This window comes from Histoplasma capsulatum, assembly GCF_000150115.1.
Source record: "Histoplasma capsulatum G186AR genomic scaffold supercont2.2, whole genome shotgun sequence".
NCBI lineage: Eukaryota > Fungi > Ascomycota > Eurotiomycetes > Onygenales > Ajellomycetaceae > Histoplasma > Histoplasma capsulatum.
In genome coordinates, this window is record NW_025544802.1 from 1,398,230 (window position 1) to 1,420,555 (window position 22,326).

Below are 22,326 nucleotides of genomic sequence, written 5' to 3' on the forward strand. Positions count from 1 at the left end.
TTTTCTTTTCTTCTCCTTTTCTACTGTTCTTCTTCAAATCAACCATATTTCGGTGTTCATGATGCTCGGTTATCCTGAAAACTTGAATGTCTACGTGCCCGCGGAGAAAATAGCTATTCCTCAGTGTTACTTTTTCAAGGCGGAACTTCCGATACTAAGTTTCTTTGGGAGATCAATGAACATCATCCGTTTCACAGGTCATATCTGTATGCTTGTAGCAAACGCTGATAGTTATCGATGCAGTTTCATTCGATGGAAACATGATCACCATGGAACAACAGCACCAACGAATCCACTCAGCCGTAGATGGTGTCTGTGCGTAGCCTTCTCATCAGCGCCATTGAACCCAGCCACTCCAACAACCAAGCCGCAGTTGGATGCGTTAACTAGTAGGTTTCCTGCTTTCTTCTTTTTCTGTACAGATCTGTACGGAGTAGTTACTTTGAGAACATCTAAACATGCTTCCAGAAGCAGACTAATCAGCCGATGGAAGAATGGCACTGATGGCAGTTAACTGAACCCCGGAATTAGCCCGCCTTCCAAGTATGATATTGATCAACTTCAAAATAAACCCTGGCAGCCATGAGACGATTCGAGCTTCGATCTGGACCCTACTTGCTGGGCATTGGTAAAGTCGCCCTACAGCACCATCCAGACGGGCATATCGGGGCGATCTTTGTGTTTTCGGAAGCTTTTTAGAGACCTTTCGGGGAATCAGAATATCCCAATTGCGGGTTTTCCACCCAACCTTATAGAGCCTTACACGACCTTGTCAGGCTCCGGAAACAACTGGCTGGGCAGAACTTGCATTGGTGTTTGGAGATACAAGCTGCTTGTTTGCATATTCTGTCGTTTTGTTCCTTGAACCATGATGAAGGATTGATTGATTGATGAGTAGAACCCCTTGGCGAAGTGCGAAACGAAGGATAACAATCAGAGTTGTGAGAATCCACTTTGATTGGTCTTCGCCGTGCTGGGACAGCCGCTATCCCTGGTTGCTGGTCAAGACTAGGCTTGAGCCTTGACCTGAACAATTTAACACGACGCTACGGCGCCATGCCAAGCGAACCAGATGTGCAGAGTTTTGAAGATTTCTTTTGGTTACTTACAGCAAGCCCGGCATCACTGGGGCTATTTTGTTGACTTCGAGAACAAAAACCATAAAACAATGGCTTTCAGCCAGCGGCCCTCAACAATCTTCAGCGGCTGTAACGTACTCAGTACTGTGTAGAAATCTGGAGACAATAACCTCCAAGGATGCACCTCCCAAGGGAGTTGTTGGAGGAACGCATATAGATACTAGCACGAAAATAATACTTATCATAATGTGTCAATCGCTTTATGGGGGAGAGGAAAGATGCTCGTATTGCATCCAGTTTTCAGGCGAATATTTCAGACCTGCCGGACCGTGCAGAGAGCAGAATAAACGACCCACCCTCCAGCCACAGCAGAGAGACCTGACCCCGAGCATCACCCCAACGGGTCTGTCAGCCCCAGCAACCCAAGACGCCATCGCAGGGTAATAAAATAAGATGGATACTCATTCTCGGGCTACGTTATAATTCCGGGACATCAAGGACAGGGACTGCCAGTCGAAACATCGCAAGAACTGACGCGAAGAATAGACCCGCTCCGGTGGAAAGAAGGCTGTAAATTATCAAGGCGCTGTACGCTGTACGCTGTATTGCCATAACCAGCTCCGACTCCCACCACCGTAACTTAACTAGGCAGTTAACCAACTAGCCCTTCTCTGCGCATTACATAATGTTACCGTCGCCAGCCAACCACCCGCCTTCTTCTCCCTCGCTTTCTCCTCCGCCTCTTCCCCCCAGCACCGGATGTTCCAGCTTGTCTGCCATTACCTCTCATCTCTCCCTTCTTACCTCTTCCCGATCATATTCTCGCTGTTGCTGGTTGTCGTGGAAGATCAACTGCGCTCTCTCGGACCTTTCCAGCCCTTGTTGTCTTCGGTTGAAAGCTAAACCTCCTGGTTATCCACAACCTGTTCTCCTGAGACCAGTGCTGGAGACCTAGTTCTCCACTAAAATTGCTAAATTAACGATACCAACTGCGTCCTGTCCTAGTAATCAATCCAGAGCATTACAATCCCGGCTCTCTTGCTGGCTCCCATCACACCCCGTCCCCCCTGATCGTCCCGTCGTCAAATTTCACAACCTGTCAACTGCTCTCACGCCTTCTCTCCCTTTCCCCATCCATCTTCTTTCTATCCAATTGACCAAAGCCGCTCCTCCTTGTGGTCTTGTTCATTCATCATGGCTGCCGATTTGAGCGGCGAGCAAATGCAGGCTAAGATCACCTCTGCCCGTCGCGAGGCAGAGGGTCTGAAGGATCGCATCAAGCGCAGGAAAGATGAGCTTGCGGATACTTCGCGTAAGGATCACATACACACATACATCGAGTCCCTCCCCCACCCACCTTTCCGTTGCCCATGCGTTTGAATCTGTTTTGCTCGCTCCATGCATTCGTCTTTTGACAAGCCGTGGTCGGTTTACTTTACGGAACCTTACCAGCCGCCAGCCTCTGCACGTTCCGAGGTTACTACGTTACCATGGACCGTTCATTAGTAACTGACATAATACCCTTCTCATAGTTCGCGAAGTTGCACAGAACAACACTGATCCCCTCCCACGAATTGGAATGAAGCCGCGACGGAACTTAAAGGGACACTTGGCCAAAATTTATGCTATGCACTGGTCAACAGACCGCCGCCATCTTGTCTCTGCCTCTCAGGACGGTAAACTGATCATCTGGGATGCTTATACAACAAACAAAGTCCACGCTATTCCCCTACGATCGTCATGGGTTATGACTTGCGCGTACGCCCCAAGCGGTAACTATGTTGCTTGTGGCGGTCTGGACAATATCTGCTCTATCTACAATTTGTCTTCCCGAGAGGGACCAACCCGTGTCGCCCGAGAACTGTCCGGGCATACAGGCTATTTGTCGTGTTGTCGATTCATAAACGACCGTCGAATCATCACCTCTTCAGGCGATATGACTTGTATGCTATGGGATATTGAGTCGGGGTCAAAGGTTACAGAATTCGCAGATCATTTGGGCGACGTTATGAGTATCAGTATCAACCCCACAAACAACAATGTTTTCGTTTCCGGCGCATGCGATTCCTTTGCCAAACTCTGGGATATCCGCGCCGGCAAATCCGTACAAACCTTCTCCGGCCATGAATCGGATATCAATGCAATCCAGTTTTTCCCCGATGGCAACGCCTTTGGTACTGGATCGGATGACACCACCTGTCGCCTCTTCGACATCCGTGCAGACAGGGAACTCAACACATATCAGGTATTATTAACTCGTCTTTTTCTTCTTGTCGGCAGAGTTTATCGGTTTCATGCACGGCAAACATGTTTTTATAATAAAAATACGCGCAGCATTCCTTACGCGCGAGATCTCCTGGGCCTCATCTATGATTGTTTCGTCACATTGGTTATAGCTGACATATTTTTTACAAAATATACAGAGTGATCAAGTTCTTTGTGGTATTACTTCAGTTGCCTTCTCAGTCTCTGGCCGACTTCTTTTTGCTGGATATGATGATTATGAGTGCAAGGTATGTCTCCTGTTTATCTGTTTATTTCATTTGTGTAATGCAGTCTAATCCTAAATTGGTTGTTCTAGGTCTGGGATGTTCTAAGAGGGGAGAAGGTTGGGTCACTTAGTGGTCATGAAAACCGCGTCAGCTGCCTAGGTGTCAGCAATGATGGAATCAGCTTGTGCACAGGATCCTGGGATTCTCTTGTGAGTATTGAATTCTATTTAAAATAAACAAATCTGCATGCTAATTAATGATTTTCCCACCTCATCTAGCTCAAGGTCTGGGCCTGGTAAACCAGTCACAACACCTCAGTTTGTTGAGGGGTTGTGGAATTGAATAATGGTCACCTCCTCATCCATCTGGAATGGCCTCCCCGTTCCTCTCGCTCGACGAAGCTGTATCTCCTCCATTACCTCCCACTTCTCCTTTTCCCCTACATTTGATATCCTCCAGTAAGCGTGGAATTTAAAATGGAAAGGCAAATGCTTACACCTCTCGAAATTCCATTGATGGCTGAAAGACTCCTTGTTTCCCTCACGGATGCTTCATTTACAGATATCACATACTACACACTACGACGACATGAAGAATCCCTGATTCTCAATCATCAGCCCTACCATTCAAAAAGTCTGACTGTCCCCCATTATTCTGTCGAATTATTTCCTGAAATAGAGGGAGAAACGGGGTGACAAGGGCTAACTACAACATACTAAGAAACAATGCTCACGAAACCAAAAAAAGAAAAAAGAGAAATATGGGGCTCGCGAAACCGGAATCATTGGATAATATATATTTTTCTTGTTGCTAAGGGCAAGTCTCTCATTTCTTGCCTTCTTTTCATTATCAGCTCCACTTCAGTATATCCAGTTATTTACTTTGTGTTTTTTTTGGTTGATTCATATCCTCCTCGGGTTTCATTTTGCTAAGTTTCCCATTTCGTCAATTTCTTTTCTTTTTTCACTTCTGAGACAAGGGGCCTTTAATTGATTCCCGTATGTTCTATTATGTTGATTCCCTACACCTTCACCTTCGATTTTCCATTGGCGCCGGTTTCTTATTCTCACCCCCCCTTGACTCTACCTACTGCACCTACGGGCCTGGAAAGGGTTGTGAAGCTTCCCTTTTCATATTCCTCTAGTTTCTTGTCCCTTTAAAGGTTAGGCTAAGATTTGTTTTATTTTTTTTCTTTGGTAACCTTCAATTCTTCTGTCAAATTCTTCTATGTATTTTTTTTCTGTCATTTTCCTTTTCTTTTCTCTCTGTTCCCCCTTGATGAGATTTCTTCCTAGTTCCTATCCTCATTTCATTTCATTTATCCTCTTGTCTCGTTTTTCCTATTTTGCTCTTGTTTTTGTCTTTCCATAGTTCAAGTTACCCTGGTGTGTACTACCTCCATATTTTCTTTTTTCTTTTTTCCCCCCCTTTCTGTCGTTTTCCATTTACATCTCTTTTGAATCTTTCTCCTACCTATCCAACCTACATTTATCACGCCTCACCCTTAAATATGCATACTTCCATTTCACCTTCCCCTTACTTGTTTTGCTCAAATGTTAGTCAATTACTTCTTTTCCTCGTTTTCAACCTCTCCTCTGCCGTCCATTTATTATTTAAATGGCCTCCAGATGCAAAACCCGACGCCGTACCACTCACGTATTCTAAATTCCAGAGCAAATTTAACTTACGTATTTTCGTTTGTGTGGGGCTTCGTTGAACCTATATTTTTCATTTCCCTTTTGGATTATCTTGATATATGGATATGTCTTCTTCAATTAAAACTATTCTTGAAATTTTGAAAAATGCACCATGAAATTTTAAAGCAACGGTGCCTGGTCGGTCTGCTTTAGTCCATTGTTCTGCTGTGGGCTGCTAGTGATGGGAGTTTGAGGCCGGACAATAAATGGGGAGAAGGAGGAGAGGAGAGGAGAGGAAAGTCGTTGATTACTGCTTCACCTCCTATTCTTGTTTCTTTTTTTTTCCTTTTTCCTTTCCCTGTTTTTTATCCTGTGTTTTCGACTTTGGCACGATTCAAACGAATAATGCCTAATTGCATTACTAACTCCCTCCCAGTGTCCGTCTGTCTATCTCTTTACTTCGCACGAGCCTCGATTCCCCATATGCAAACCTAAATTGATTTTGATAATGTAATATTATAATGAACCGTATATAAAATCACATTGGATAATTCAACAATTTTTGCATCAATGATTATTTTAACTAATTATTTCAAATATTCAACTTTTCCTTCATATCTATTATCTACACTCTAGGTAATTCGATATTAGTTTGAAGTGAGCAACATCGATTTTCCGCATGAAACTTAGGCGACTAACACACTAAATAAACCGCATCGCAGATGGACGGGTTGACATTGGTTTGGCTCGGGCTTGCGGAGCTATTGCAACAAACCATTTGGAACGCAATTCATATAATAAATATCTCATTTGATCGGTTTTCCCCATCACTAACTTTTATAGGGTTATCTCTTCCAGGTTATTCCCTTGAAAAGATATTCTGAGTACCTTGAAGACCTTGTTTATATACCCATTCTATAAACGAGAGAACGAGGTCAGCCAGCGTAGAATATCCATATATGGCGAGGTCTAACAAGAATGCCCTAAAACAATACAGCACTCCATCCATTCCTCCCTCATTCGCCCTAGGCACCCTTCTTCACTCCAAAGTTCCCCAAGTATATATTAGTTATATCATTAGCAAAATTGCGAGGGGAAAGCAAAAGCAAAAGCAAAAGCAACAGTCCACGGATCCACTGAGCGAGAAAAACGATACTCTAAACTGTATATATGTGGACCGGATATGAAAGCAGTAAAAATTCCGGCACCATTTTGTCTATATTTTCACTTGTTATTTTTTCTTTTTTTCCCTCCAGCTTTATCTATCTCTCCACAAAGTTAACTGGCGCCAGTGGTGCCCCCGTGGATAAACAGGCCTTGATGTTTTCAAAACATTCCATCTCGGACAAGCTGAATGCGCCATCAGTCAGGCCACCCAAATGAGGTTGGATGATGACTTTGTCACTGGTGCGGAAATAGGGGCTATAAAAAAAAATTTTTTTGGGTTTGGGAAAAGTTGTGTCAGCTCGTTTCTTCCGCTCTACACAGTTGCATAGACAAATATATATACATATAATAAAAACATAAATAAAAGAATCCCAAGATATAGTAGGAAGCACATACTTAATCTCCGGCTCGTTGGGAAAGACGTCCAGCCCGGCCATCTTCACCTTGCCCGACTCCAGGGCATCGACAAGCGCACCTTCGTCAACGATCATTCCACGGGCGGTGTTAATGAAGAACACGCCGTCCTTCATTTTACCGAACTCCTTGCGCCCGATCAGGCCGGTAGTGGCGGCGTTCAGGGGACAGTTTATGGAAACGATGTCGGAGACGGAGAGGAGCTCGTCGAGAGAGGCGCAATATGTGGCGCAATATTGGGCCTCAACGTCTGCGGGGAGTCGGGTGCGGTTGTAATATTTTATCTTCAAATTGAAGGCTAGCGCTTTGCGGGCGAGGTGCTTTTTGGTGATCGCAATGATATTAGAACTTTTGTTCATAAAAACCACGACCCTGTCTCAGGTTCCAATCCATTACCCCCAGTAATAATGGGTGGGGGAAAAATATATACGCTCTGTTTGTGCCATGGCCGCCATGACATGGTAGAGAATGCTTTCCCGAAGCAAGGGAGGCCGCTCATATCCAACCACGAATATCAACCAAAGAAGGAAGAAAGTCCATATACCAACCTTCCCTATACTCCCCATTCCCACAATCCCCAACGTCAAACCTCTAGGATCCTTCGTCGGCACAAGCCCATCCTTCCACCGTCCCTCCCTAGCCGACCTCTCCGCCACCGTTGCATTCTTCAACACAGCCAGGATCAGGAACATACTCATATCCGCCGTGGCCTCAGACACCGCATTGCGGGTATTGCAAAACCAGATCTTGCTGCGCGTCATCCAGTCGACGTCGAACTCGTTGTAACCCGCAGAGCCCGAGGCTATGATTTTGCAATGCGGCGCCAGGGGCCCTAGGAGCTCCTCATCGAATGGTTCAAATGGCAGAGTGCCCATTCGCACCATGACAGCGTCAAAGGGCCCCTTGCAAGCGACGAGCTCGGCAATTTCGGGGATGGCGCCTGCGCGGCCTGGAGATTTGAGGACCTGTAGTTGCGAGATATTAGCACATGTTTTCTCTTTTCAATAGAGAGCTGCACAGATGCTTGGGAGGTATGGAGAGGAGATTGTCTACATGGAAATCATATTTTGACTTGAAGTCGGTTAAATATTCCTCGCTCGTGTATGCGGGATAGCTGAGGGCTAGGACTCTGGGCTTTGCACCTGTAGCAGACGGTGACATTGTTTTGTTATGTGTTATGTGCTCGTATGCTACCTCCAGAAGATGCCGGCTAAAGAAGTATCCACGAATTCCAATCTGTGTATTTATACTAGTACTTGTTAAACTATTGGTCTTGGAATACTTTGAAGCTGCGTAGAGGATGGAGTGGGCAAGCGATTCAGCTGGTGCCCGCACCTTTCAAAAAAATGTAACGTGAGAAAACTTAGAGATAGATAATCAGTGTACTTCTATTTGAAAATAAAAAAATTAATTAGTAGAATTGGGGTTTCATATGATAGAATGTTATATACGTAAGAAGTGCTAGTATAATTGAGGTATTTAGGCGAGAAATGATCCTGCGACTTAGAAGAGAACATGAACTAGTATAATTCTTCAATGAAAATGTGTTCATCAGACAAGAAGCACAACCCCACCGTCGGACTAGATCCAAAGACACCATCCCCACATTCGGCTGTCCTGCGTCGAGACCAAGGTGCAAATAGAGTCGAACTTGAATGCTCAGTCCGGAGATTGGACGATGGAAGACACGGTGTGCATTCTCCTGAGCTCTGTGATTAGCAGATACCGCTGGAGCCCGAAGTTCGACAATAGAATGGGCCGGGTGGCTAGTATGAATCGTCGTTGAATGCTACCCTGATCGTTCCCTACCCCGCATAACGAAACAAGAGGTGGTTGACTTGAGTGAGAAGAGAGTCCGATGATGGCCAGGGCATTTTCACTTTGGCCGTTTGCTCGATAATTATCAGGCTACCTTTGTGGCAGTTCTGAGCCAGCAAATCTGATCGGCTCCCGCCAATTCTTCCAATTATTTCAACCTGCACCGATAGACGGTATAAAACGAACCACATCTGTCTTCCGAAAATCCCCAGTATCCGGCGCAAGCAGAGCAAAGAAAGGCGTCAATCAATCAACCAAATATGACCACAGTCACGGCCACAGCCACTACCTGAACAACTACGCTTGTCAACAGAGCTTCGGATTCCAACAAACCTGCTAGCCACTCTCTCCATGAGATCCCCACCTTTGAGAGTAAAGAAGAAGAGCAAAAATAGGCCAAAAACCACATGGCAGGTGCCTTCCGAATATTTGCGAAGTTGGGGTTTGCTGATGGCGCATCGGGACACATAAGTTTGAGAGGTACAATATCATTCAATGTATTTATTTATTCCATATAATCGTGCTAAGCTGACGTTTTATTCCAGACCCTGTGAATCCGAACTATTTCTGGATCGGTAATGCACCCCTTTTTCATTTTTTCTCGATCGAAAGACATTATATATGTATTTATGTGCTAAGGTCACAAGATGAAACAATTTTCGCCCCAAAACGCGGCCCTGCACGAGGGAAGGTAATCCTATACTAACGTTTTGTCCTCTGCCCATCATCAATCCAATAATAGACCCGTACGCCAAACACTTCGCCTGCATCACCGTTTCGGACCTTATACTGGTGAATCATGAGGGAACTCCGCTCACAGCCACGGAGAACAAAGTCAACACGGCAGGATTCATTATCCGTTCATCGATCCACCAGGCGCTAAATGCTGTGTGCCACATGCATTCGCCCTACAGGAGGGCCTGGTCAACCTTTGGCAAGGGCATTGAAATGTTGAATCAAGGTATGTTGTAAATATCATCATTTTCCGCGGTTATTCTCGGTCTTTTCTGTCAAGGATTCTATTTTGTTCTAGTCGCTAGCGTCATATTTATTTATATGGGCATGTATGTGAGCCCTAACTGTTCGTTTTGGCCTGTGTCAAAAGCGTTCTGATTCCTAAAACCATCAAAGGACTACCTAGCCGCCATCAAAGCTCTTTCATGCATGGAAATGTTCCTCTTGGCGCTGAAAGCATCTGTTCCGTTTTAGCGGACAGCCCAAAGCCATGGCCGTTTATCAGTTTGAGTTAGCCAGCCACATCCCGCACTGACAACGATCGTAGAGTCCCGTATGTTCTATGATGATCTCGCTGTCTATTGAAGGCTTTGGCGGGATTGTGCTAAAAAAGAGGAGGGAGAGAACATATCTCGTGCTCTAGGAAGCAAGAAAAATCTCTTTCTCCAGAATCACGGGCTAGTCCATCCCAGCATGCCATGGACTGCTCTTCTCTTCTAGCGATATTTTCTGTCACTACTGATCTGATTTCGTGGTTTGTGAGAGAGGCTTTGCATATTTTGCACTTATACCATAGTTAAAGCCCTCTAACATAGCAAACTCGTATCGACAGACTTACCACTGCCGGCCCGACCGCCGGCGAAGCAGCAGCCTTTTTTATTGCGTTGGAAAGGGCTTGTCAAACCCAGCTGCTGGTCGAACACGCTTTGACCCATACTCCAGGCTTGCAAAAGAAATATGTCGGGGACGAAGAAGCTGCATACACCAAAAAGGCCTCTGGATCGCCTGCAGCAATGTATATGCAATTTGTGCCGGAATATGAATTGATTTGCAAGGAAACGGAGGGGGATTTTACCAAATAGTATTATATATACTGGGGATTGTAGCAGCGAAACAGATACTGAATGGGTTTGAGAGAGAAAGTAACTAGAAAGTTTTGATACCATTCTTTGCTTGCCGTGTCACGCTATTCTTCGTTAGTTTTCATACTTCTGGGCATTGGTGCGGATAGCTATTTTCTGGAAAATCTTTTGGATCACAGCAGGTAATTGTAAATGATAATGTGGGGAGGTTTAACCGAGCCCCTTTCTGTTGATTAACATATCAACCGTGCTGATAAGTTTAAGGTCCCTCTAATCCCATTTGACCTATCAGAAGAATAATTTGAATTTCGCTGGATGCGGTGCCAGATCTTCAGTGTGGAAAATTCGGAGGGAACCAGGCGATTGGACTTGATGGGAACCATGATGCAAATAAGTAAACATAGCCCGGCCCTTGTGGATCGGCTTTCCAACGGCACAGTTCCCAAGAAAAATTAGCTTTGTAAAATGTGATCACCGTGGAAAAGTTGCCTGTTATAGGCCACACCAACTCTCGCCTCGAGATTCCATGCGCAACTCCTACTTCTTCCTCTTTGGCGCAAGATGGAAAACAGCCACTAAATCATTTGAGCATTCCCACAATTCTTAATTTTTTACCGCCCTGCAGCCTTGCAGAGCAGAAATTTAATCCAGCCCACTTTTCATAGTGAACAAGGAGTTGTTAGTTTCGGACTTGTTCGAACGTGGCGGAAAGTTGAAGGAAAATTCGTTAAACCGAATCATGTGGAACTATTGCTGACGCCATTGACAAGCAGGTAGGCAACTTTCCTATCATTGTATCTATCCATGCTTATTCTTTCAGCCCTCTTGCTGTCGAGGTTGGGCGGACTAACCAAAAGTCTCCATCATCTCTGCCGCCACGTGGGAAAAATCGGGTCGATTTTAAATTGCGGAGAATTGAACACACAATGCCAGCCTGATGGATTGCTGTTGATTGGTGCCTCCTTTCATGATGTTCTGCGTCGTCCATACCGGTTATTATTTTTGTCGTGATCCTTGCAAATGTGTTCTTCCGGCCTTCTTCACACATGTTGTGAACGAAACGCAAGGCGCTCAATGTGCACTCGGTACTGCTATCGAATTCGTAACTGGAGATGAAACTTCTATGGTCTGAAGGCGCAAAGGTCCTGAACCTTGATTGGCGGCGATCTTAAAAGCTGGGTCAGGAGGCATGTTGCATAGTATGGTACCTGAGGCAACATTTTGTATGGACTGGTTGCTCAATGTGCAATCTTACGGAAAAGATTTTGACATTTTAACACTCGGCGAGATCTTTGGTCGAGGTGGGCTTGACATTGATGATATACATATGTTCGAAAAGTGCCATGATTTAAGAGAATCCACAGCTACTATCGAGAGCTGTCATCTGTCCCGGACATCATGTAGAACTCCTCAGTTGGTGACATACTTTGATCCGTCAACATAAAATGCTAGTTGCCTTTCTGTTAGTGGAGGGCTCACAAGCGATCGTCGGTGGTCTTCGTTGATCTCAGCCCATTTCCATTAGTTTGAGTCTTTATCTGACATCCATGTCTCACCATGCTCTCGAGACACATGGCTAGTTGAAGCTACTTTGTAAGGCTGCTCAGTCATTGACAGGATTTGGCAAGCAGACAAGCCTTCAGGTTGTCTGGTTATGTTGGACGTCATCACTATTCTTAAGGAGTAAGTTGGTTGAATAATATTATGGATAAGCAGGATTCAGAGGCCTCCTTGAATATTTCTGTAGATGGCAACTGGAGGCTCAAGAGTCCCGTGATGCTCTTGACTAGCCAGATTAGATGGTTTAACTTCAACGTTCCAACATACATCTCCAAGTAAACACATCCCAGAGCAGCAATTGCAGGCCTAACTTAGAGTGGTTTGTGGCCAGATGGGTTGCTTGGAAATTGAGTGCAGATTCCTGTCTCTTAATGTAATCTACCAACAAATCAGCGTGGGCGATCTCAGCTTGAAGCTCGCCCTTCGCCCTGGTCAGTGGTCAATTCATCCCTCTTCCTTCCATGCCCCCATTCAATGGACAGGATTTGACCTCCTGCCACTTGTTCAGTCATCAGAAGGCGATCCGTCGCGTGGCATCCAGCCTGGTTTACCATGCGCCAAGGCCACACTAGTTTGCAGATTCCATGCCCACGCGGTCCACTGGGGCCACCACATATCGCGCCAGCATTCAGGCTCGCCCCTTTCTCAAGGCTGAAACAAGATCATCCCCCTCAGCAACACAGGAGACTCCTTGCGGTTTTGTCTCCAGTCTGTTTTGATTACGTCCTCCGTCCCCTGTCCCTGTCCTTGCCCTCTTATCCTCAAAGGAACTCCTCCGTCGTCACAATACCATTTCCCACCCATTTCTGAGCCGATTGGACTGCATGAATCCAATCACGGAATTTATTGCTATATATAAATCTGACCGGTCCCCAGCCGCCTTAACGCGCCTTTGTTCGACTTCAAAATGTCCGCCGCACAAGACGAAGTCGACCGCCTCCTCAACCCCAAAGAAAAGGTCTCCTGTCACCCGGAAGACCGTCTTACTTCAGACAACGATTCAAACCTATCATTTTCGGAGGAAGAGAGCCTGACATACGTTCACTCCGATACCGAAGACGATCCCTCCCCCAACATGATTTCAAAAGCCAGCGGCTACCATATCCCTACTACCGTCTTCGAAGCGAACACTGGGCCGAAAGGCGTCATTGCGGATGCCCAATCTTTCGAAAGGGCGAAGAAACGCTCATTCCGTCGCACGTTTATGAACGTCGCAGGCCTTGAACATACCTACTACTCCAACTCGACGAAAAGCGAACAGGACACGCAACAGGCCAACGAGGCATCACCGCCGCCGGATGAAACTGAAGATGAACGCTTCATGCGCCAATGGCGAGAAGCTCGTATGCTGGAGTTACAACGCAAAAGCAAGAGACGTGTTAGCCCCAGCAAGCGAAGGTACGGAACCGTAGAGGTAGTTAATGCAAACGGATACTTGGACGCCATCGAGAAGGTGACTCCAGATACCGTTGTTGTCGTTTGTATATACGATCCTGAAGTAAGTGGGCATCTCGTTTTAACATTCACCCAGACCGTAGTACATCATCACTAATCTCCTGTGATCTCAGTCCCCCGAAAGCAACATCGTCGAGGACTGCCTGGCTACCGTGGCCCGGAAACAGGCTACCACTCGATTCGTTAAACTACATTATGAGATAGCAGAGATGGAACATGTTACTCCACCCGCCCTACTGGCTTACAGAAATGGTGATGTCTTCGCTACAATAATGGATATCTTCCATCAACTTCCCAGTGGACGAGATTGTAGCTCTGCGAGCCTAGAAGATCTCCTGATGCAGTATGTTCCCTTTGTCTTTCTTTTTTTTTTTTAAAAAAAAAAATCGATATAAAATTGTTCATTCTACCCCAACTCTGTACAAACAATTGATTAACGTATTGATTTTTCCAGACACCGAGTTTTCTGATTGACCGTCCCTTTTATTTTTATTTTTAGTTTCTATTTCTATTTCTCTTTATTTTTCAACTATGATTCCCATTCGCTGTCGCATTATACCCCATCCTTCATGCTCTCTCCTCTTCAGATTCCCCAACCGCCATGATAAAACGAACCTCTCCCGCTCCATGAAATGCAGAATTACCCCCTAGGATAGCATTGTTGCATTGGCGCAAATTTTTGGCTTGTTGATTTTCTCACACGTTACCCCTTGGAGTTTTAAAAACAAAAGAGAAGACTAAGAAAAAACATTACGGATATGGCCCATCATTCGTGTACGCTTTCATTCACTCAAGAACTCTAAGGTTCTTATTTCACGTATAAAGCTATAAGGCGGCAATGAGGCTTCTTCATAAATGGAAGGATTTATGCGGGTCCATGTAATGTCCTTGCCTTTCCTATACTACCCTTCTGGCGCTTCTTTTTTCGTTTTATCTTCTCTGATCTTTTTCCTTTTCCGTTTCTCCATAACTAACTAGCCGTTTCCGTTATGTAATATTAATTCTTCCCCTTTCTATCGCTTACTTCCTCTTTTTGATTTTGGTTTTGGTTCAATATTGGATTTTGCGCTTTTATCATTTTCGCCTGTTGATATCCTGGTGCGCTCGTCTACTTGGACTCTACTATTTCAATCCTCTATGTTTCAGTGTCTTGTTGGATATACTGATCAAAATACATTTCTCACGCCTAAAGTGTTTTCACTTTTCGTCCGTTTATTGAAGCATTTTCCATTATGAGCGATGACATATACATGCGTGATAAAAGGAGAAACAGGATCTCATCTTTATTCTTCTCTGCTTCCTCTTCCTCTTTTCTTTCCGTCCTCTTCTCGTTCTGTCTCTTAGATTGTCTATTTCTAAACTGCAAGGGAGTGAACAGCCTGTCATTTTTTTTTTTTTCTTCATATATATATTTTGCTTTGTATAATGACGCGATGTTGCTATAAACTAGGATATTTCTATACGTGAGGGCGGATCAAACGCAACCCTCCGGAAGGAAAACAACAGAAGCAGAGCGAGTGGAACGATGTGTCCATATTTAGGGTTTGACATCGATGCTGACAGTCATCACTCCTTGTTGCCCTTGCATGCCACCGGCTGTGGTATGAAAACCCAAAAAATCTTGTCCGGAGATTATCCTCCAAATGTCCATAAGTCGAGTCGATTTAGCAAATTCTAGAAGAAATAAATAAATAATAGTCCTGGTACAGTGCGTATATAATACCTCATCAACCCCCATAAACCCCTTTGCTAAAGCAAAAATAAAAATTTATCGACTAGGAGTTGATTTCTTTCCCAGCCCCTCCAACTAACTAAATAATCGTTGTATAATAAGATCCCACAACCTTAAGTCTAGACCGCATCAAATCTCAAGAAATAGACCGCCAAGGAAGTTTTCCCACATGACCCAGGAACTAGAAGTGCAGGGTATGGCATGTCAAGACTCAACACTGGACAGACAGGCTTTTAATTCTCACCCGGCTCGTAGGCATTCCTTCCCTTACCCCCCCCCCCCCCCCCGCGCAGCGTTATGCAGAATTGCAAATGAGATTCTTCGTCCACATCATCCAGATCCCGTTTAACTCATCTGGTACGGCCCGGGCCACAATGGACGGCAGTGGCAGGTAGCAGGGCCAAATATCCCTACGGCAGCTCCCATACTGAATATAGAGCCACGTCGAAACAATAAGACGTGGATGTTTGCCGTTTGACACAGGCCGCGGGCGTTACGGGGCTTAAGCATTTCGACAAAAGAATTTAGCCTGCGCTGATTCCCAGTCGCTTTGATGCTGGTAACAGCTGGGGTCTGTACGGCACATCACCGTGTAAGCAGATACTGGCGCTCTTCGACTGAAGCTTGTTGCTTCTTATTATCTCGTATCTTGAGGTCCATATACTTAGCATGCTCGTACAGTACAAACCCAGCGAATGAGAGTTTGCCATACTGTTAGCAAAGTTGTCATTCGCCATTCTGGCTTTAACTTCTCTGTGCTACAGAAGGCAATTTTTTCCATCTTCAAGCGCTCATACATGATAATTGCAACGTATTAGCTGCATCACAATTGTGTGTCCAGATTTCCGCCACAGCTACCCCCACATCTTTTCTGTTAGCCAATTAAGGTTTAAAAAATTGAATCAATAGCTGGTGGTATCGAGAATGCCCCTTTTTTTCCCCTCGTGGGAAAAGTGTTCAGTTAAAATCAATGTCGACATCGAAGGAGGCTAAAGGGAAGAAGCATGAAGTGTCAATTCATCGTAGTTTTTCTGCCAACAGCATTCAAATAGGCGCGATGGCGGAGTGGTTAACGCGAGAGACTAGAACCGGCTGTTGGCCAAACTATCTATCTCTTCCCTTCGGGGGCGTAGGTTCGAATCCTGCTCGCGTCGATACTTTTGTTATTTTTTAATTTATTTCACTATTTCTCTAACTTTATTGATGTTTTGTGATCCATCCCCAAATTCCCCCCATTTCCATTCTACGACGTCCTCAGTGTAAGCTGGTTATGTAACTCGTAGTATTATGTAGACACGAGATAAAATTCCACTTGAGCTTCTTGGCTTGTAAAGAATGTAACTGCCTGCACCTTGCACAGTGAAATCAATTGAAATCTAATTCAATTAAAAGAGAACTTTGCAGAGGGAACAAGAGATGCAAAAAATAATCAAATTTCAACCAAGGGGTAGAGTGCTAAATCTTTGCCACATAGCACAGATGGACAACAGCCACAGATTTTTCTTTTCTTTTTTTCTTTCCCACCAGGATAAACAATAGACAAGGCAAACATGAATGCAAATCATGAAGAACAACGCCCGCCAACGGGGGAAATGAAAATCAAGAGAGGCCTTTTTTTGCCCCATCATTCCATGAGTGACCAAGGGAGTAAAAGAAGAAGAGAGAGAGCATAAAAGGAAAAGGTGAAGGAAAATACAACCCAACTGCCTGAAAAGCAAAAGGTGATTGACAACAACGGCGATATGAGAAAATAATAAAAGGAAATTAATAAGAAAAAAGAAAGGGGGGGAAACGAGACTGTGGCATAATTTACATCATAGAAAAAGGGGTGGGGAAGAACTAAATGTCGAAGGACCCTTGAGACCAAATAATCCACGCATGATTCGATTTCATCTGTTATCCATCAAGAAAAACAAAACCCAGAATGGGAAGGGAAAACAGTATCACTTCAGTCAGAGTCAGGGAATGAAGGCGACCCCTTTCCCCGTACTCATACAACTCCCTTTTCTTGTGTGAAGTCCCACAGCATCTTGATGAGGGAGTCGGGAAGAGTGTAGAGATCAACATGGAATTCGCCCTCTGTATCCGTGACATGTCAGTACTGTACACATGTGTGCGCGTGAGAGAGGAGAGTACGGTAGGGTTAGGGCACCAGAAAACCTACGTTCAATGTCATTTTTCGTATACGAGTCTGCAGACTTATTATCGTGGACCATCTGCACAACTTGGAGGAGGTCATCTTCCCCAAGCTTCTGAAGGCCGTCTGCCAGTTTGTCCATGTCGACCTAATAAATGTCGAAAACATTGGGATATCGTCAGCGAAAAAGGGGCACCCCTTATCGACTTGGGCGAAAAAAGATCCCGGTAAAAAGGAAACGACTGGGGCTCTGGGGTACAACAAACAAACATTCTTATCTATCCGCTTCTTCTTCTTGGAACCCTCATCCTGTGCACCTCCACGTTTCGATTTGACACCATTCTCATCACCAGGCACAGGGCCATATTCGCGAAGAACATTTAGTAGAGCTGGTTTGGGGTTTTTGAAAGTCTTTGACAATCCACCCACATTGCAGGTAGATAATAACATCAGTCTACCCGCATTCACAAAAGAAACAAATAAAACAATATCAATGAGGAAAGGGGGATGCGGTTATGAGTTGGGTGGTTCAAGGGTACAACTCACAAGAACATGCTTCGACTCATACTTATTCTGCTGAAAGTGTAGATCATGATTGACAACATGCTCTTTGTCTAGAACTGTGAAGCCAATTTGCATATCAAATTCACCCCAGCCTTCCTCTTCAATTTTAAAAGGGGCAGATTTGAAAGCTAGATTTTATCCATCACATTGTGAAACATTGTCAGCAAAATAACACTATACACACACACACACACACACACAAATGCAGCCACAGATGCATGCGTCTATGTGCAAATAGCAGCTATTCATTCAACAGCATCACCATCACACATACTCTGGATAGCTCTACTCCCAAAACTCGGATGCAGAGTATAGGTGACCTTGTCAAACATCGTCGCGGGGACATCCTCGCCATGCTCGTTCACCAGGTAAACCTCAATCGACCATTTCCGTAGCGGCAATTCGACCTCCGACGCCGTCTCACCATCCCTGTACGGACAAAGACTCGTGTAAGCATCCGCTAATAGCTATCATATAGATATTCCATGGTGTGAGCGGGGCCCCTCAGTTTTGCACGTATACAGATGTATATATATACGCGCACACTCTAAGAGCGAGGTGGGGGTAAGGATTCCCAAGTCCATTTCCATTCAGGACTTATTCATCTGGAGGGATGACAGGCAAATGTCCCTCCCACACGGCGCACGAGCTTCTCGCAAAAGCCAATATACACGCGAAAGGGCAGAGGGATGTATAGCCTGCGGGCTAGGCGAACAATCATGCCGGTTGGGAGGAGAGGATTATTGAAGGGGAGTGGAGGGGTAGAAAGAGGGGGGAGAGCGAAATGTTGGACTGGGGGGCAAGGCACGAACTTGAGTTTTTGCTCTGTAACGAGCTTGACAGTGCGTTTCACCTATAATACTCCATCCCGTCAAGGAAGGGGATTGGGTCAGTTAGAGAGCTCTATAAGGTAAACGGGGGGAGTCCTTGGGGGAGGGTTCGAAGGTAGGCAAGAAGACGAACGCGCCGCCGCCCATGCCTCTCGCATTTCGCGTCAGATGGGAGATAGGATGGGTCGGGAATACAGAAGAACTCACGTCAGGCATATCGATATGCGTATTCCTCAGCTTCTTCTCTTTCCTTCTTTTCCCCCTCGTTGATTGAGTGGGCGCTGGGCGGTTTTGGGCGGCAGTGTTGTTGTTTTCAAAGTTTATGGACAGCGGGTGGGGTGGAGAGCTAAGCTATTCGGGCTAAAAATGTTTTAACGCCTGGGAGCTTTCCGCGAGACGGTTAATTTGCCCAAGCAGCCTCAACTTTCGAACGATGGGGTAGAAGAGGGGGATTTGGTGGTGGGCTCTGAAATACAAAAACTTATTCTCGATATGGTGGGCGGGGAAACTGTGGGAGCTCGTTCTTTTTACCAAGTTGCTATGGTTGCACCACAGCAACCGAATAATTTGTTACGACAATAAGAGAAAAATGAACTTGTAATCTCCAAGTTCCTCTGCTTTCTACAATAGAATAATAAAAGGACACTCTCTACCCGCAAAATTTAAGATCAAAATCGCTCCTCGTTAGGAAATACGTGAAAAGAGGGCAAAAAAGGCCAAGGACGAGGCAGAAATAAGGAGGGCCATGTATCAAGGTGGTTTTGACGAGGGCCTTGGTCGGGGGATTGTAGCGGGAGCTATGATTGAGTGTTTCTTTCTATGCGATTATTCTTGCAAAGAATCGATTTATGTTCCTATTTTTTGCTTATTTTCTCTCTCTCTCTCCCTCTCTCTCTCTGTCTGTCTTTTCGCTTGTGCATTGCATCGCCCCTTTCCCTTAATCAATCCAAGTAAGAGAAAGAAGTTTGACTTGGAACCATTTCATTTCGCCAGATGTTCCCGACGTCTATAATTCATGGACATTCAAATTTATCTATTTATAACCTTTTTTGGCGCTTTATCTTCTTCTTTTTCTGTGTGAAAAGATAATATAAAAAATAATTTCATCTGCACCATTGCTTGATGAGAAACACATTACATCATCGAATAGGAATCAGGGGAAAAGCAGTCTCATTGACCAAAAAAAAAGCGGGGGGTATTGGGATTTTGCATAGGGGTTGTCAAGGGGGACGTAAGGATTATTCGGGGAGTCTGTATTGGGGAACGGTGATGGCGATGGTGGTGAAGGGGGATATGATAGTGAAGTGGGGACGGGGGATTTGAGTCCAGACGGGGCGTGTTGTCAAAGGGGATAATTGAACGTGCTGTTAAAACACATCTCAGTGACGCATAAATTGTTCTCGAAGATGATGATATTTGGGATGATGATGATGATGATAGTAAGAACGTGAATAATATAGTCCCGAGCAGACTATTGAAAAATTTACTCGCTAGCGCCAGCGGCGAAAAGCTTCTCGTTCTCCTGTTGGGCCTTTTCGAAGGCTTCCTTAAAGAGGTTCGCATCTGCAGCATAGGCGAGTAAGCAATTGTTTGCAAAAGAGAGCTAGGGGAGCTAGGTAGGACTCACTTTCACTATTCGCAAAGCGGATGGCCAGAGTTTGTGCTTCAGGTTCACCTTCGCTGACATCTGCAGCGGCATTCCATACCCAACTTCGGTCGCTACCGACATTGGGTGCCAGCTTCATATCGGGAACAACTAAAATGATTTCATATTAGCATCAATGCATTCCTACACTTAAAATCACGGAATCATTTAATGCGAAAAGCGAGGAGCTTTCTTTCTCTTCGTCTTAAAAACCTTTCTAGGGGACGAGAAACATACTGTAATGATTCGCGCAAACCTTCAGCGTCTTATCTCTCCGCATAACCAGGCGGGTCTTCTGGTTTTCCTTGTGCTTAAGAAGTCTGACATCGCCGGTCCCACGCTCTTTCCATTCCCGGGACTCACGGTCGAATTTAAAGAGCTTCGCACGCATCTTAAATGTCTGTTCCTCCAGCTCCTCGTTCGTCTTGATTTCGACTTTTTCGGTAAGATGTACGACGGGCTCAAAGTGGACGTCCGCTTCCTCCTCCTCCTATATAATAAGATACCAAGATAAGAGGCCTCACGTCAGTTTACAGTACCAATAATTTTGTATTCCCCAATAAAGGGGAAGGAGTTCTTTCAACCCGTATGTAAGTGGCCCCCCCAAAAAAAATCAAAATCAAAAAAGAAATCTCAGGAAATTTTTTTCCTTAAAAACAAAAAAAAAAAAACCAGGCAGTAACTCACCGCTACATCCCCATCCTTCTTCGCCTTCGAAGACCCAGACGGCTCATCCTCATCCTCATCATCCTCCCGTTTCCTCTCCCTCTTCGGACCCCCACCAAACATCGAAAACACGCTATCAGATGTGGTGGTGGGGGGCTTGTTGTCCCCTCCCTCCGCGTCTTTCTTTGCATCGTCATCAGCAGCAGCAGCAACTTCTTTTTCTGTGTCTGGCTTGGGTTCTTCGGCAGGAGGAGCGTCGACTGGCTTTTCTTCCTCTGGCGCCGCAGCAGCGTCGGTGGTGGTGGTGGTGGGGTCTTCAGGCTTTGCGTTGGTAATGTCGGTCATGGCTGCGGTTGTTGGTGGGGAGGCGTTAAGGGTAGGTTATATATGACTGGGCTCGTCGGGGTCGTCTTTTGTTTATCTTATTTTGGTTTGTAGGATGTTGCTGTTGGGTTGGAGGTGGAGTGGAGGGCAAGTGGTGAAAAGTTGTGATGTGGTGGTTGGTTGTGGTGGTTGTGGTCGTGTTGTTGAAAAAGTCAAGGTACGAGTTCGGGTTTGGGTTTCCAGTGAGGGGTGAGTTGGGTTAGGGCGATCACTTAGTTGGGGCGCCAGTCTTCTTTGGTTTTCTTTTTCCTTGTCCTTTTCTTGCCTCTTCTTCTTTCCTTGTATTTTTTTCGGTTTGGTTTTGATTCGACTTGATTTGATTTGGTTTTTTATTTTTATTTTATTTTATTTTTCCTTTTAGGCCCGTCTCCCCTTTTTCGCCTCCACCGTCTTTTTCTCCTTTTCTTGGTGGAGGGGTAAATCGTGTGGCTTGCAACCTGAGAGGCCCGCAACCAGCCTGGAACCTGGCGTGGAGAGGGGCAAGTGGAACCCGCAAAGCTAGATTGAGATCGTTGGTGTATTTTTGTGCTGTGTGTTCTTTGATGCCACAGCGGAAGCTGCCATGTTAAGCCTTCAACAGGAGAGATATCCAGGGCATTGGCAATACCCGGTGCATTTTTTGATAGTTGATGATACTAATTTACATTCACACTATTTCATCTATTCTGATCGAGAAATACTTTCCAGAAGATCCAGGATATGTACTCTTCTTTTAAGTTTTCGCCATTGAATCACCTAACTAGCTGAAACTAAATCAGATATTGAGAATTAAGAAGGAATGGGCGAGATAGTTAGCTACCTAGGCAGTTATTATGTACTCAGCGCGTTCAAATCAATATGTGAACATTGAAAGGGGAAATAAAAGCAAATAATTAAGTTGAGGACCCCCATTTTCGAAACTCCATTTCCCCAGGTCCCCCGCCTACACA

General features: G+C 45.1%; 8 protein-coding genes and 1 non-coding gene across 9 annotated transcripts; 4 read left to right on the plus strand and 5 right to left on the minus strand.

The window, feature by feature from the left end:
- Nucleotides 1-264: 264 nt before the first annotated feature.
- On the minus strand, nt 265-870 carry HCBG_01694 (uncharacterized protein; the record flags this gene model as incomplete). The annotated part of the gene is made up of 3 exons (XM_045428743.1): nt 265-452; nt 616-674; nt 764-870. 3 exons carry the CDS (start codon nt 868-870, stop codon nt 265-267), a joined length of 354 nt encoding a protein of 117 aa, XP_045290529.1.
- A 992-nt stretch (nt 871-1,862) lies between these two features.
- On the plus strand, nt 1,863-4,310 carry HCBG_01695 (small G-beta protein GPB; the record flags this gene model as incomplete). Its single annotated transcript, XM_045428744.1, has 5 exons — nt 1,863-2,391; nt 2,612-3,324; nt 3,503-3,592; nt 3,661-3,780; nt 3,850-4,310. 5 exons carry the CDS (start codon nt 2,274-2,276, stop codon nt 3,868-3,870), a joined length of 1,062 nt encoding a protein of 353 aa, XP_045290530.1.
- A 2,160-nt stretch (nt 4,311-6,470) lies between these two features.
- Nucleotides 6,471-7,950, minus strand: HCBG_01696 (glycerate-and formate-dehydrogenase; the record flags this gene model as incomplete). The annotated part of the gene is made up of 4 exons (XM_045428745.1): nt 6,471-6,630; nt 6,772-7,109; nt 7,338-7,754; nt 7,843-7,950. The coding sequence occupies 4 exons, from the start codon at nt 7,948-7,950 to the stop codon at nt 6,471-6,473; spliced, it is 1,023 nt and encodes a 340-aa protein (XP_045290531.1).
- A 1,064-nt stretch (nt 7,951-9,014) lies between these two features.
- Nucleotides 9,015-10,424, plus strand: HCBG_01697 (uncharacterized protein; the record flags this gene model as incomplete). The annotated part of the gene is made up of 5 exons (XM_045428746.1): nt 9,015-9,087; nt 9,153-9,182; nt 9,350-9,568; nt 9,862-9,895; nt 10,175-10,424. 5 exons carry the CDS (start codon nt 9,015-9,017, stop codon nt 10,422-10,424), a joined length of 606 nt encoding a protein of 201 aa, XP_045290532.1.
- A 642-nt stretch (nt 10,425-11,066) lies between these two features.
- On the minus strand, nt 11,067-12,092 carry HCBG_01698 (uncharacterized protein; the record flags this gene model as incomplete). Its single annotated transcript, XM_045428747.1, has 4 exons — nt 11,067-11,079; nt 11,276-11,575; nt 11,851-11,872; nt 11,981-12,092. The coding sequence occupies 4 exons, from the start codon at nt 12,090-12,092 to the stop codon at nt 11,067-11,069; spliced, it is 447 nt and encodes a 148-aa protein (XP_045290533.1).
- A 191-nt stretch (nt 12,093-12,283) lies between these two features.
- On the plus strand, nt 12,284-14,461 carry HCBG_01699 (phosducin; the record flags this gene model as incomplete). The annotated part of the gene is made up of 3 exons (XM_045428748.1): nt 12,284-13,482; nt 13,553-13,782; nt 13,894-14,461. The coding sequence occupies 3 exons, from the start codon at nt 12,892-12,894 to the stop codon at nt 13,907-13,909; spliced, it is 837 nt and encodes a 278-aa protein (XP_045290534.1).
- Nucleotides 14,462-16,222: 1,761 nt separating this feature from the next.
- On the plus strand, nt 16,223-16,325 carry HCBG_11007. Its single transcript has one exon. It is a non-coding gene; the product is annotated as a tRNA-Ser (tRNA).
- A 366-nt stretch (nt 16,326-16,691) lies between these two features.
- Nucleotides 16,692-18,456, minus strand: HCBG_01700 (uncharacterized protein; the record flags this gene model as incomplete). The annotated part of the gene is made up of 6 exons (XM_045428749.1): nt 16,692-17,250; nt 17,336-17,456; nt 17,579-17,719; nt 17,855-18,000; nt 18,147-18,301; nt 18,419-18,456. The coding sequence occupies 6 exons, from the start codon at nt 18,454-18,456 to the stop codon at nt 17,162-17,164; spliced, it is 690 nt and encodes a 229-aa protein (XP_045290535.1).
- A 1,260-nt stretch (nt 18,457-19,716) lies between these two features.
- Nucleotides 19,717-21,358, minus strand: HCBG_01701 (ran-specific GTPase-activating protein; the record flags this gene model as incomplete). The annotated part of the gene is made up of 4 exons (XM_045428750.1): nt 19,717-20,265; nt 20,330-20,458; nt 20,585-20,837; nt 21,035-21,358. 4 exons carry the CDS (start codon nt 21,356-21,358, stop codon nt 20,186-20,188), a joined length of 786 nt encoding a protein of 261 aa, XP_045290536.1.
- Nucleotides 21,359-22,326: the final 968 nt, after the last annotated feature.